This window comes from Guillardia theta (genome assembly GCF_000315625.1).
Source record: "Guillardia theta CCMP2712 unplaced genomic scaffold GUITHscaffold_57, whole genome shotgun sequence".
NCBI lineage: Eukaryota > Cryptophyceae > Pyrenomonadales > Geminigeraceae > Guillardia > Guillardia theta.
The window spans coordinates 132,159-145,274 of record NW_005434617.1 but is presented as its reverse complement, the minus strand read 5'-3'; the positions used below and the strand labels follow the sequence as shown (position 1 = coordinate 145,274).

Sequence of the window (13,116 nt, the reverse complement as noted above, 5' to 3'; positions counted from 1 at the left end):
GAAATTTTGTGGGGGAGGGGGGGGGGGGGGGAAGGCGGAAAGGGTGTGGAAGGGAAGGGGGAGGGGAGGATGGAGGGAAGAGCCAAGATGCTGAGGACTGAGTTGAACTCGTCAGGTCCTCAAGTTTCTGCATGAGAAGATCCGTCAAGGGGACAGGTGAAGAAGCGGATCGCACTTAGAGTTGTGCCTTGACTCAGCCTCAGGTTCAACGTGCTGCTGAAGATGATGGCGGTGGCGAAGCCTTCTGTCCTAAGCCTCCTTTGCTGCATCGACCTGGTCGCGTTCTCACCCAACGACCTGGCTGACGACCACCGCGAGTATCTGGACCAAATTCGGCAGAGTCTGAAGGGGCACGAGGTAGACCCCAGCCATGGCTCCCAGTCGGCCCTGCTCAGCCTCCTTCTGCACGGGCTGAAGCACGAGGTCAGAGGTAGCAGGACAGAGAGGGTGACGTTGGACGGTTCGACGCAAGAGGGACGGCGGTCGCTCAGGATGCTCGAGGGAATCTGTTCCAAATTCCAACGAACGTCGGAGGAGGAAGCAGCATGCTGCATGACCCACAGCGCCTTCTGCAGCATGATCGAGACATTCGACCTCAAGAGGAGCTTCGGGAGGGACGGGCCTGACCTCCGGTCCACCCCGATCTTCCAGAGCCTGCGGTCTATCGCTGAGCAGCTCAGGAGCAAGCAGCTGTACTTGCACATGACAAGGTTGGTCACAGCTGCTGGAATGTGGAAGCAGTTCGCCGACGAGGCTCTCCTGAGCGCTTTCCTCGAGGTGCAGGACTGGGACTCGGCGAGAGCTTTCTGCGTGAAGGTGGGGAGCGACGAGAACAGGAGGGACCTGGTGAAGCTGCTGATGGAAAACAAGGAGTGGAGCCGGGCAGAGGACCTGGCGCAGTTGTGGAAGACGGAGGAGTTCCAGGAGGAGATCAGGACAGCGCTGAGGTGTGAGAAGATCGACAAGTTCGTGAGGAAGGCTAAGCTTTCCTTTGCGTACGGGTTCGCCAAGAGCTGTCGCACATGTCAAGTGCACCTGGTGAACTCGCTTATCAGCAATAGATACTACAAGGAAGCGATGCAGGTGACACATGGCCGAGGGACTGCTGCTGCTGCTGCTGCTGCTGCTGCTGCTGATGCTGCTGCTGATGATGATGATGATGATGATGATGATGATGATGATGATGATGATGATGATGATGATGATGATGATGATGATAAAACGAGGAGGAGGAGGAGATGCATGTATGCTGACTGACCCTTGTCTTGAAGATGCGCAGGAGCTACAACCTGGAAGAAGAAGTCGAGGAGATCCCAGCAGACGTCCTCGAGCGGATGGCGAAGCTGGAGGACACCAAGTACCTCCATCTCCCTCCTGAGATGTGAGTCGATCGGCTCCCTTGCTCCCCGCTGACCCTCGTCCCTCGCAGCCCCTTGCAGGAGGTCTGCTTCGTAGACTCAAGGGAGAAGATGGCGTTCTGTCGAAGCCTCATCCTCGCTATGGAGGAGGAGGCGTCCAAGGCTCCTGCCTCCTCCTGGTCCTCGCAGCCTCCCACGCTTGTTGGGTTGGACGTGGAGTGGAAGGCCGTGTTCAAGGCTGGGGAGGTCTCTCGAGCCAGCATCCTGCAGGTGAAGGAGGAGGAGGAGGGAGGAGGGAGAGGAGGAGGAGGAGGAGGATTAGCAACAGGAACAGCAGCACAGGCAGGATCAGAACAGGCGATATGCTCGAGGACGAAGGAACCGAGGAAGCAGTAGCAGAGCAGGTAGAGGAGCCTGAGAAACTGTTGAGAGGTGGTGCAGCAGAGGGCAGGGAGCAGGGAGGAGCAGACTTTCTTTCCTGAGCCTCTCTGACTGGGAGACGGTCAGGTGGCTTTCAGGAGGAACATCCTGATCTTTGATCTGCTGTGGATGTGCCGTGAGAAGGAGGCGACGAAGGAAGAGGATGAGCTGAGCAGAGGGGACGGTGGGCTGTACGGGGGAGGGATCTTGCACGACCTCCTGGTCAACCCCAACATCATCAAACTCGGCTTCGACCTCAAGAACGACCTGGAGAAACTGAGAAACTCCTATCCGCTCTCCTCATGCTTCCTCTTCGTCTCCTCCTTGCTCGACGTGAGCAAGTGGAGCTTGAAGCTGCTGGGCAGGAGCGGGAACTCGTTGAAGAAAACGGTCCAGGCGTGTCTTGGGAAGGACCTTGACAAGAGGATGCAGATCAGCGACTGGGAGGCGAGGCCGTTGAGCGAGGAGCAGGTGCAGTACGCGGCCCTCGACGCTCACTGCCTCCTGTCCGTCTTCGACAGCATCCCGACGATGAGGGAGAGGAACAAGAAACTCGAGGACTGGAGAGAGCTCGTCCTCTCCTCTGTCTCCTTGAGGAGCGACAAAGTTGTAACCCCCGCGAACGTCACGGGCTCGCAGGAGGTGATCAGCTGGTTCGGACTGGAGGAGGAGGGGCAGGAGCAGGTCGACGATGCTGAAGACCGCCCTCTCCATGCTCGCTCCCGCGTGCTCGTCGTGCCCGAGGAGGTGCCGTGCGAGAGGAGCGGGGAGGCAGCGGTTGCCTTCAAGACGGAGGAGGAGAACATCGGTCGGGTCCTGGCGTTCATAGCGCGCGGAGCTCCGGTGGCTGTGGTGTCATGCAGGAGGGGCAAAGTCTCTGTGTCGAAACTCGAGGGTCTGCTGAAGGCGAGGAGGAAGGTGCGCCAGGCGACTGCTGCTGAGGTCATGTCGAGGTTTGGGTTCCTTCCTGCTGGAGTAGCTCCTGGGCCATTCAAGGAAGAAGGAGTGAAAGTGGTAATCGACCGCCCACGGGACGATACCGGAGCAGCAGCATCAGGAGGAGGAGGAGGAGGTGGTGGTGGTGGGGCAGGGGCAGAGGGAGGAGGAAGAGACGATCTCGATCGGAGGTATCTGTTCCGAGGCGGGAGGCCGCACTTGGGGCTGCAGCTGAGCCTTCGAGAGATCAAGGAGCGGCACGAGAGGATCGGGGGGACGGTGATGATGGAGGACCTCAGCAAGGACGCGAGCGAGGAGGGAGGGAGGGGGGGGGAGCGTGAAGAGCCTCTCCTTCCTCCCCGCATCGCAGAGATGTTGACGATGCCTTGGGTGGAGGACGAGATCCCCGGCGGAAAGGATGCTGCTAGGGCTGCCATGCTGGCGGCGAAGGCCGCGAAGTTGTGGATTGACGGGCAGCGGGAGGAGTCTCTGAGCCTGATGAAGGCTGGTGGGATTGGGGGGATCGAGCACCTGGAAATGCAGGGAGCAGGAGCAGGAGCAGGAGCAGGAGCAGGAGCAGGAGCAGGAGCAGGAGCAGGAGCAGGAGCAGGAGCAAGAGGGAGCTTGGAGAGAATGGGGTCTCTTGGAGACAGTGATGGCTTCCCATGCTCGAGGATCGGGGACTCAATGATTGGATTCGTCGAAGAAGAGCAAGGAGCAGGAGCAGGAGCAGGAGCAGGAGCAGGAGCAGGAGCAGGAGCAGGAGCAGGAGCAGGAGCAGGAGCAGGAGCAGGAGCAGGAGCAGGAGCATCAGGGGAGGAGACGGAGCCCGACGAGTCTTCCGGCAGCAGTGAAGCCTCCTCGACCTCTACCAGAGTGAAATTCCTGGCGGACACGATGCTCGGGAGGACGGTGAAGTGGCTGAGATGCATCGGTTCAGGAGGGAGCAGGGAGCAGGGAGGAGGAGCTGATAGTGGGAGCAGGAGTGGATACAGCCCTGTATGAGGGGAACAGGGACGCGCAGACTATCATCTCCTTGGCTGCAAGAGAAGGACGCGTCCTCCTCACCCGAGACAGGTCAGCCGTAAGATTAAGGCTATGGGAGGGAGGAGCAGGATGGAGGACATGAGGATGGGAGGACGTCAAGATGGAAGGAACAAATAGAGAAATAGAAGGAGGAGGACGAGCAGGAGCAGGAGCGGAACCAGGAGCAGGAGCAGGAGCGGAACCAGGAGCAGGAGCAGGAGGGAGATAGAGCATGGGGAAAGTGGGAGGGTGGATAGAGGGTTACAGTTGTATGAACCTTATTTTCAGGAAACTCATCTCGAAGCCTTGCGGAGGACTCTGTTATTTCGTGCCATCCAACGATGCGAAGGCAGGATTCCATGAGGTGAGAAGGAGGGGAGAGAAGGGCAGACAAGGGGAAGGGAGGGGAGGGCAGAGAAGGGCAGAGCGAAGCTGAGGAGGGGAGGGGAGAGGAGGGAAGGGGAGAGCGAAGCTGAGGAGGGGAGGGGAGAGGAGGGAAGGGGAGAGCGAAGCTGAGGAGGAGAGGGGAGAGGAGGGGAGAGGAGGAGGCGCCTTGACGCCCCCATGCTGCAGATCATCGATAGCTTCGGGCTCTCCTTCAGGTCCCCAGCTTTCGCCTCTCCCACCTGCTGCTGACGACTCCCTCCCCGCCTTGTCGCTCAGCCCCAAGACCTTCATGGCCAGGTGCAGCAAGTGCAACACGTCCAACTACAAGCGCCTCACGGAGGAGGAGATCAAAGAGGTTGAACCTATCGCGTCCTCCTATGCTGTGCGACTGACGCTTTTGGAAGCTGTTCGATGAGGGTCAGATCCCTTCCTCCTGCAAGGTCAAGGTCTCAAAGTACTATATGTGCATGGGTTGCAAGAAGGTTTCCCTGCCTGCCTGCCTGCCTCCCCTCCCTCCCTTCTCCTCGTCTCGCTCACTCCTTCCTCCTCCTCCTCCTCCCCTTCCCCCTCACAATCGCTCCTCTCTCGACGTCTTGATCTAGTGCTACAGGTCTTCTGGAAGGGTCCCAAGTATGACAGGCAAGTCCGAGGCTGTTTTTCCTCCTCCTCCTCCCTCCCTCCCCCTCACATCCTCCTCCTCTTAATTCTCTTCTTCCTCCATCTTTTGTCTTGAATCCACTCAATCTCGTCGTCTCCCTTCCCTCCTCTCATTCCTACCGCAGCGCTCGCGTGCAGATTGCGTCCGTTCTGCAGATGAACGAAGAGGATGTGTACGATGAGGATGGCCAGTTTCAGTGTGCGGAGGGAGCGGGAGGAGGGAAGGAAGAGTTGCCTGGGAATGAGAGAGGAGGGGGCAGGGGAGAGGAGAGCGGCAAGAAACTGTAAAGAAGGAGGGGAACGAGGGGTTTGTTGAGCTACCTGGGAATGTGGGGGAAGCGAAGGGAGGAGGGCGCATGGGGGAGGGAGAGCAGAGAGTGCTAGGGAGCTGCAGAGAAGGAGAGGGGGGTAGCAGGAAGCAAGCAGGATCAGGTTGTGCGGAGGAGATGACGATGAGTACGTAGGGCTATGTGGACGGTCTGGAGCCAGGCAAAACCTCAGCTGCAAGGGAGCTGGACCAATGAAGGAAGAAGGGGAGGAGCAGCATATGCAGCAGTGACGGGGAACGGGTCCCGTGCAGTACAGTTTGTTTAGTTCATCAAGTTGTCCCAGCAGAGCACGAGTCGCACGCTACACGCTCTCCTCCTCCCTAATTTCCCTCCCATCCCCTGCCATCGGCGGTCATCTCACACCGTCCTGCTCCTCGTCCTCGTGCCAGATCTCCAGCAGCTGCAGCTCGTGCCCCCCTTGTTCGACCTCCTCTCCGTTCACCTTAGCAGATCGTCACCTCCTCCCCAGCCTCCTCCCGGCAGGATCCCACCAGAGCTGAGCAAGACGGGACAAAGTCGATCTTCGCGTACCTCAACCCCCACCTCCCCATCAGCCGAGCAAGCGAGAACCCAGACCCTCTCTCCTGCAGGCTCCTTCACCGCCCAACCTCCTCCTCCTCCCTCCCCACCTGGAAGACAGTGAAGAGACGCGGACGAGCCGGAGCCTTGACCGATGATGCTCCAGCCTCCCCCTGCTCTCCATCACCGCCAACCGCGACCATCAATCATCAAGGAAGAACCTTTGGAGCAGGACGTAGGAAGAAGGATGCCGTACAGAGAAAGTCTTCGTATAAGGAGGACGAGTACAGGCAGTCTGCTGCCAGCAGGACATCGTAGCATGTGCGTCGCATGAGCAGCATCTGAAATCAAGACATCATCCAGCGAGAGGCCCCTCCCCTCCCTCCTTACCTCCTCCGTGACGATACCCCAGTCCATTGGAGCAGCTGAGCAATGTTCTAGCTCGTTGGCACAGCAATTGTGCTGCAAGTTGCTGAGGATGATCGGGGGCTTGCTCAGATCTGTGAGAAGAACCCTTGAAGCCCCAAGCTTTCTGCATAGCAAGCCGGGCAACCCCACCCCTGCTCCCAACTCCAGTACCTTGCTGTTCCTTACTACGCCAGAGTGCTCAAAGAGATATTGAGAAAGAAGCACAGCCGATGGCCAGATGAAGCAGCCGAACTCTTCAGATGCAACCTGATGATGCATTTGGTGATGCATTTGATTCTTCCCATGGCAGTGGCCAGGGCTCAATGGAGAAGCTCTCACCTGTCGAATCTTGACCTTGGCTTCTCCTCGTGCTCCTCCTGCTCCTGCTCCTCCTCCTCCTTTCAGTTCAACAAGAGACGTCGTGAACACGGCGGATTCCGACATCATCGCTTTCTCACAGTCTCATGTATCTTCCACCCCTTCCCTCCGCTCCTCCCCTCCATCCCTCCACCGCCCGAGCTCGTTCCTGTCCTCCATGGTGCGCACTGCCAGTGCTCCGACAGAACAAAAAGGCGGGCCAACCCTTGAAAAATTGTAGCGGGTCCGAGGCGGGTCCGCACCAGGCGTCGGCTACAGATTTTGAGTAACGGTCAAGACATATATGTAACGGATTCCATCTCGAAGAGCCAGGCTGTCAACAACAGGGGTACGGTTTGTGCGAGGGGTGTGGGTAGGGTAGTAAGACAGGATGGGGTGGTAGGAAAGAAGAGGTACTTGTAGAGTCAATGGGGGGTAGAGATTGTCTCAGAAAAACTATAGGGTGGGGTACCACATATAACATGTTGAATTGTCCCCCTACAGGCGCTGTCAAAGCATCTAATAGGGGGTGGTGGGGTCATTGGATTGTTTGGGTACACATGGGTCCTTGGCTTCGGTCCTACAAGCAGGTGGTACTGGCGGTCCCTAGGGTGCTGTTCTGCCAGTACCCCTAGGTAAAACTGGTGGGGTAGGGTACTTGAAGATGAGGTGTAGGGAGAGGTACCGGTGGGTTAAAGCAGAGCTCGCAAGGAGGGGTGCCAATGTCTCTTGAGGGCTAGTCCGCCTCAGTTTAAGTACCCCAATGACCCCTGGCAATGGTACCCCATTGAAGTCCAACCCCTCGAAAAGCTACCTTTATAGTACCCCCACCTGTATTTCCCCTAAGGTCCAATACGCAAGATACCGGTACTCTATCAAACCTGGCGTACATGGTGATTATCATATTCTACCACCACCCCCTGATCCCCCCACCACTTCGCTCTCCGCAGGTCTCTGCATCCACCCCACCTGGAAGAAAAAGGCAAAATTACACTACTATGAGGGGTAGAGGGGTGGGCACGGACGGCTCTTCAGGCAGTGGGATCAGTCAACTCCCCCGCGGCTCTTCGGAAGGGCCGCACAAAAGGCTCCCCTCCCTCGTCCGCCGCACCGAACTGTAAGAACCCCCTCCATGGCACGCGATGATCTGATGTGACGCGGAGTTTTGTTCTGCTGTGATTCAAAGACGATGATGATAAAGATGAGAATGAATGCGAGAATGACTCTGCTGCAAGACTTGTTTGAAGATTATGGTTGTTGTTTTGGACTCCTTCTGGTTTTGCACTGAGTTCAAGGGATGATGATTCTGCAAGTGTTTAGTGTAAGATGCGATATTTTTCGATTCTCACATTTTTTCTTTCTAGGTATCAATGTTCTCTCAGACCAAGCAGCAGACCTCCCAGCTCTGGATGTGGCGCATGGAGTACCTCCACCACGAGCAGCGCCCCCTCTACTTCGGCGAGTGGTTCTAAGCTGTAGCTTGAAACTACTCCTAGTTTTGGTCTGAGCAGCAGCTCGGAATCATTCTAGTAATGCCACTTTATTAGCTCGTTGAACTTAAACCTTCGAAAAATGCACATTTGTGTTTGTTCACCACAGTTCAGATCTCTTCATGATATCTTTCACCTCCCAAGACATGTATCACAATCGATTGTAATTAGAATGCAGAGTACAAAAGATACAATCGGTTGATACTAAAATGCCACTTCAAGAACTGGCACAGTGACAACTCAGTTTTGTAATTTTATTTCTACCATGCCATCAACATGTTAAATCTTGCACTCCACACATACCTCTAATTCCACTCGTGTGTAAACAGCCGGGTGCAGACACCTGGACCTCACATAAACTTCTGCATCACATGGAGCAGCTGAAACACAAACCGGAAGATAACCAGATGACAGCGAGTGGAAGACCTGATCATAACTGTTGCAGACAGGATAGTTTCCGCCTTGCCTGCGACTCAAAGCTGAGCAGTGGAGCAAGGGGAGAAGACACTACTCACTTGCCGTTGACCACCTCGAGAGTGAGGTTGTGAGCATCCGGCCTGAAGATAGCCTCGACGCACAAGGCAGCAAGGTCCGCTCTAGAGCACAGTCAGACCATGGCACTGCTTGCTTCCTACCTGGACCACCTTGAGATCGACCCGGAAAGATTGTCTCCCGTGTCAACGAGCAAGGTGGTGGGCCCACCGGGAGGGTCGTCGTTAAGATAACCTGTACCAGATCAGAGGAAGTGTGGAGGTGGGGGAGGGGGCGGGGGAACTGGTTGCTGAAGCGCCGGGATGGATTTGGGCAGGGCAGGCGAGTTGGTCTGACCTGGTCGGACGATAGTGTAGGACATCTTGTTTGTGCTGCTCTTTGAGACCGCCTCGTACACTTTCGACACCCCCTGAGAGCGAGAGCTTGAGTTCAGCTACACATGCCGACGGCATCTGCAGCGCGCGGTTCTACCTGCTCCCCAAGAAGCTTCCAATCCATGATCCTACCCATCAGGCTGTTTCTTGCCTGATCGAAGATCTTCTCTCAGACAGAGTTCGTTACACATTCGGCCATCTCAACTCACCAGATGCATCGGGTGAGATGGGCGGGTGATAGCGAGGCTCGAGATCAGAACGAACCTGGCGACGCCCTCAGCTGCTGCTGCTGTGGCGGCTGGATGAGGGATGCTTCAGAAGACCCGCCACCATCTCGCGACCTCCTGCATACCCGCAACGCTTCCTTCGAAGTCGATGTGCGGAGGAGTATCCTTGTTGTCGTAAATAGGAAGGCGCCAGCCGGCTGTTGCCGTGGCCGCAAAGATCAAACCCCTGGTAGCAGCATCGGCTTCAGCAGGGGCCTAGTAAACCGTCCACCTGCTCGCCTGCAGCCGTTCACGGCCTTGGATAGCGTCTTGGGGCTCGTCACATCCGCCTTGCAGTACTGCACCTGCGATGTCAACACGAGTCACTCAACAGGGAGAAGAAAGGGCGCAACCAACTCACATACTGACGGAACGAGACAGGGAGGTACGAGTTCACGAGCTCCTCACTCTCCTGAGGGTTTCGCACGATTGCACGGCAGTGGATCTTCAGCTTGGCAGCATAGAGAACCTGAACGTATGCTTCTCAGTTCATGGGATCACCAACGGCAAACCTTACACATTGCAGCCCCGTCCCCCTGCTCGCTCCGATGATGCCTATTGGCCTCTCTCGACTGGTTTCTCGGCCTTCGGATGACCGATCCTGCAGCAGCACAAGGTGATCCCATCGTGAGCGGTGAGTTTGAGCTGAGGTTCAGTTTATTACCTGATTACCGCCTTTCATGTTGAAAGATGTGGATAGATGTTGTAATGAAAGTTTGTGACGGAAACAGATCACACTGAGCTCTATCGAATAGGGCTTTCCTTGAAGAGAGGCTCGTCGTCGCGATCACCTCGCTTCTTCTTTCTGGACGTCTTGGTCACAGATGGACAACTAAGGGGACGTCTATATCGAACACCGTTTTCACACGAAGCCTCGCGTTTCACCCAATCACAGCTTCATCCGTGTAGAGGGCACGTCTTCCTCTACCTTGTCTCCTGCTTGTCTGAGTCCTGCTCGTCTCCTCTCTCGTCTCTCTCCTCTACTCCCATTCACATCCCTCGCTTCGTCATGCCCTGTGTCCTTCAGGAGTCCCGATGGTCAACACGACCGTTTCATACCCGTTATGTAATTCGGCTCGCCTCCCGGGCCGGAGCCGGGCCTCAGCGGCCGGGCTATCACCCGGTGACTCCCCGGACGGCCCGATCGGACCGTACTAGGGCCATACGGCGGTCCGACCGCCGCCAGGACTTGAAGGGCCGAGCCGCGGCCCCCGCCGCCGGGCCCGGCGAACCGTTCGTCTCAGTCGGACGGGAGTCCGAGTGAACTTGCCGGGCCGCCTCCGGCCCGGAGTCCCCCCGGCGATCATGACATCTCACCGTCACAGTGGGCCCGGCCCCGCGACCCAGGCGGCGGGCGGCACTGCCCGGCGCTGGTCAGGGCCGGGCCGCCGGGCACGGCGGCGCCGGGGATCGGACGGTGAGGCCCTGGTACTAGTCAGGGCCCCGGGCCTGGCCCTACTACGGCGTAGCGGCACCCGGGCCCGGCCAGTGACGGTTATGCCAGTGATCAGGCAGATCACTGGCCATACTAGCCGCCGATAGCCTCGGAGCCCGGCCCGGCGGCCTGTATGGCGGACGCCGCTGAGCGGCCTCGGAACTTGGCCGGCACCGTGAGACCGTGTGCCGGCCCGGGGCCCCGGCCGCGGCGGCGGCGCAGTGCCAGGACCGACACTGAGGGCAACTTGCCAGGCTTGCCGCACCGTCCGATCTGTACGGTCAGTGGGCCGCCAGGACAGTCACGGTGCCAGTTCAACTGAGTCCGGCGGCACTGCAGCTGGCCCTCTCTGAGTCCCTTTACCGTACCGAGTCACTGTCAAGTCAGTGCAGGGCCCGGCTCAGCCCGCGGCCTCAGTCCGGGAGTCACCGGCCGAGTCGGATGCCGCAGTCACCCGCGGCCGGGCCGGCCCGGGCGGTTGACTCAGTGAACCGTGCGTAGTACGCCGTACGGCCGCAGTCGACTCGGCGATACGGTCCGGCGGACCGTGACGGGATGAGGTGGGATGAGGACCACGAGGGTTGGGGAGGTATGAGGGGCGGGAAGGGCAACGAGATGGCGGGGATCGATGGTGAGGAGCGAAGATGAGGGAGGAGGAGGAGAGAGGAGGAGATGCTGAGCTGGAGATGAGCGAGAGAGGATCGATCAGAGGATGAAGGGGGAAAGAAGCCACTCCGAGTACCGCCAGCCTCTCATCCTCCGCACGGATGTTGTGGGAGGAGCGGGCTTCCACAACAGCGACGTGCACGAGGCGACGAAGATGTTCAACGTGATGGAGAAGGCGAAGATGCTGGTCGAGGTCGATGGCATCAAGACGTCAGAGGTGCATCATGTCACCACCGACAAGAGCCTGAGGGAGCTGAGGGATGAGAACTCAAGGCTGGCTACTCCTCAAATGTATCTGAGGATGGGAGGAATCAGTGAGCAGCAGCAGCGCTCTATGCCGACCATGCAGAGCTTTCGGAAAGCAGAGGCTCCTCATGGTGACAAGCGCCAGGTCTCCTCGCACGCTTTCCATGAGCTGGTCAGGAATGAAGTCGACAGTGCCCTTGCCCGGTCCAACTCCAAGGAGGACGTGCACAGCTTGCTCAGTCAAGCGCCGACAGAGCAGGAGGACGATGAGAATTCTTTGAGAGACATGAACTCCTGTGACCTCCATCAGTCTGTCTCGGGTGCAAACACAGGAGGGCTGAGGTTGAACGACAAGGGACGAGGAGGAGGACGAGGAGGAGGACGAGGAGGAAGTGGTGTACCGAATCTTGAAGGTCACCGGGCAGGGGTGGTTGAAATTTTGCCATTGAATGGCACACCAAAGATTTCTCCTGAGCATGCGACTCATGCTGGGAGCTCGGACAGGTCACTGAGAAATAGGAACCCATCGTCGTCGAAGCAGTACAGGAAGGGGCAAGATCTAAGAATGAAACTCGACGCCGTAGCCTTGGACGAGGAGGAGGATGCTAAGAAGAGGAAGGCAGGAGAGGAGCAGGCTGTGCCGAGCAAGAAGCAGAAGACCAGCAAGGAAGGAGGAGGGAAGGACAGCAGGTCCAGGAAGCCTGTAAAGGCGATTTGCGCCATTTGCTCCACCGCTCGCCCGATCGCACAGAGTGCGCTGAAGGATCGATGGAACTTTCGATGCAGCGAGGTGGGAGAGAAATGCAACGTCCGTTGCCTGTGGGGAAACTGCAGGAAGGGGATGGTGCTATCCGAGGAGGAGGCAGGGAGCTTCGAGCGGTTCAACAGCACCATCCGCAAGCACTACCTTCAGTGCAAGCACCAAGGGAAGGGATCGGCAAACGAGGGAGGTAGCATCAAGCTCATCTCTCCTGCTATCCTGGCCAGGAGGATGATCAGCATCTCGATGCGGCTGCCCTTCTCAGCTGTGAGAAACACCGGGGAGGACATGTGGGTCCAGTTCGCAGAGGAGTGCATGGACTGTAAGACGCCGCAGGCCTTCGCGCAGCAGCTGCTGCGGCTGAGGAATCAAATCAAGCCTTGTCATCTGCGCAAGGACTGGCTGCAGGAGGAGGCCGAGGTCTTCCTCCGTGAGCTGCAGCTGTGCATGGAGTTCGTCGACGTCGCGTCCCTGATCCACCGGCTCGACACGGGAGCTATCAACTGGGGACACGTAGACATGTCGTTCCGCATGGAGAATGCGGCGGAGACACTGGTATCTGTCCGGCATCTCATCGCCTCCCGGGGCAAGAGCGGGAAGGGTGAGGTCGGGGTGGAAGCGGAGCAGGCAGAGGATGAGACTAAGATGAAACAAGCCCGCAACGAGAGCTCCAGTAAGAGCTCTTCTTCGCTTCACGTGTCCTCCTCCTTCCTCCTGCAACTCCGTCTCTCCTTCTCCTCGCGTTGCAGCGTTTGCTTCCCCATTACACCCTGCCATTTCGGCTTGCTCCTTCCTCCTCCTCGTCTCCTCACTTTCATTTCAGGTTTGCGGAGCATCCTGCACGCCATGCAAGACACAAACAAGTCATAGCCAACTGAATACGGCTTATGAATGAAATATTCTTTGTTGACTTTATCACCATAAATCTACTCACTGCTTGCCTTACAACCACATCTTGGATGCCTATCAACTACCATGACGAGCGGCTCT

General features: G+C 57.7%; 4 protein-coding genes across 4 annotated transcripts in view; 2 read left to right on the top strand and 2 right to left on the bottom strand.

Annotated features, from left to right (window-relative positions):
* GUITHDRAFT_112147 (hypothetical protein) overlaps window positions 1–5,343 on the top strand; it is a gene marked incomplete at both ends in the record, with an annotated part of 8,083 nt that extends 2,740 nt beyond the window's left edge. The window contains 13 exons of the mRNA XM_005828655.1: window positions 116–156; window positions 204–1,083; window positions 1,272–1,381; window positions 1,430–1,628; window positions 1,866–3,648; window positions 3,698–3,791; window positions 4,029–4,104; window positions 4,314–4,342; window positions 4,404–4,482; window positions 4,532–4,609; window positions 4,738–4,757; window positions 4,910–4,983; window positions 5,249–5,343. Of these exons, the coding sequence (XP_005828712.1) occupies window positions 116–156; window positions 204–1,083; window positions 1,272–1,381; window positions 1,430–1,628; window positions 1,866–3,648; window positions 3,698–3,791; window positions 4,029–4,104; window positions 4,314–4,342; window positions 4,404–4,482; window positions 4,532–4,609; window positions 4,738–4,757; window positions 4,910–4,983; window positions 5,249–5,343 (3,558 nt within the window). The remainder of the gene's footprint in view (window positions 1–115; window positions 157–203; window positions 1,084–1,271; window positions 1,382–1,429; window positions 1,629–1,865; window positions 3,649–3,697; window positions 3,792–4,028; window positions 4,105–4,313; window positions 4,343–4,403; window positions 4,483–4,531; window positions 4,610–4,737; window positions 4,758–4,909; window positions 4,984–5,248) is intronic.
* A 213-nt stretch (window positions 5,344–5,556) lies between these two features.
* Window positions 5,557–6,484, bottom strand: GUITHDRAFT_141732 (hypothetical protein; the record flags this gene model as incomplete). Its single annotated transcript, XM_005828654.1, has 5 exons — window positions 5,557–5,697; window positions 5,743–5,805; window positions 5,854–5,973; window positions 6,023–6,307; window positions 6,380–6,484. 5 exons carry the CDS (start codon window positions 6,482–6,484, stop codon window positions 5,557–5,559), a joined length of 714 nt encoding a protein of 237 aa, XP_005828711.1.
* Window positions 6,485–8,237: 1,753 nt separating this feature from the next.
* Window positions 8,238–9,701, bottom strand: GUITHDRAFT_112146 (hypothetical protein; the record flags this gene model as incomplete). The annotated part of the gene is made up of 12 exons (XM_005828653.1): window positions 8,238–8,267; window positions 8,314–8,353; window positions 8,403–8,483; window positions 8,532–8,613; window positions 8,716–8,788; window positions 8,851–8,904; window positions 8,963–9,051; window positions 9,106–9,206; window positions 9,245–9,324; window positions 9,381–9,488; window positions 9,537–9,620; window positions 9,684–9,701. The coding sequence occupies 12 exons, from the start codon at window positions 9,699–9,701 to the stop codon at window positions 8,238–8,240; spliced, it is 840 nt and encodes a 279-aa protein (XP_005828710.1).
* Window positions 9,702–11,166: 1,465 nt separating this feature from the next.
* GUITHDRAFT_141730 (hypothetical protein) lies at window positions 11,167–12,996 on the top strand (the record flags this gene model as incomplete). Its single annotated transcript, XM_005828652.1, has 2 exons — window positions 11,167–12,799; window positions 12,950–12,996. The coding sequence occupies 2 exons, from the start codon at window positions 11,167–11,169 to the stop codon at window positions 12,994–12,996; spliced, it is 1,680 nt and encodes a 559-aa protein (XP_005828709.1).
* Between the last annotated feature and the right edge of the window lie 120 nt (window positions 12,997–13,116).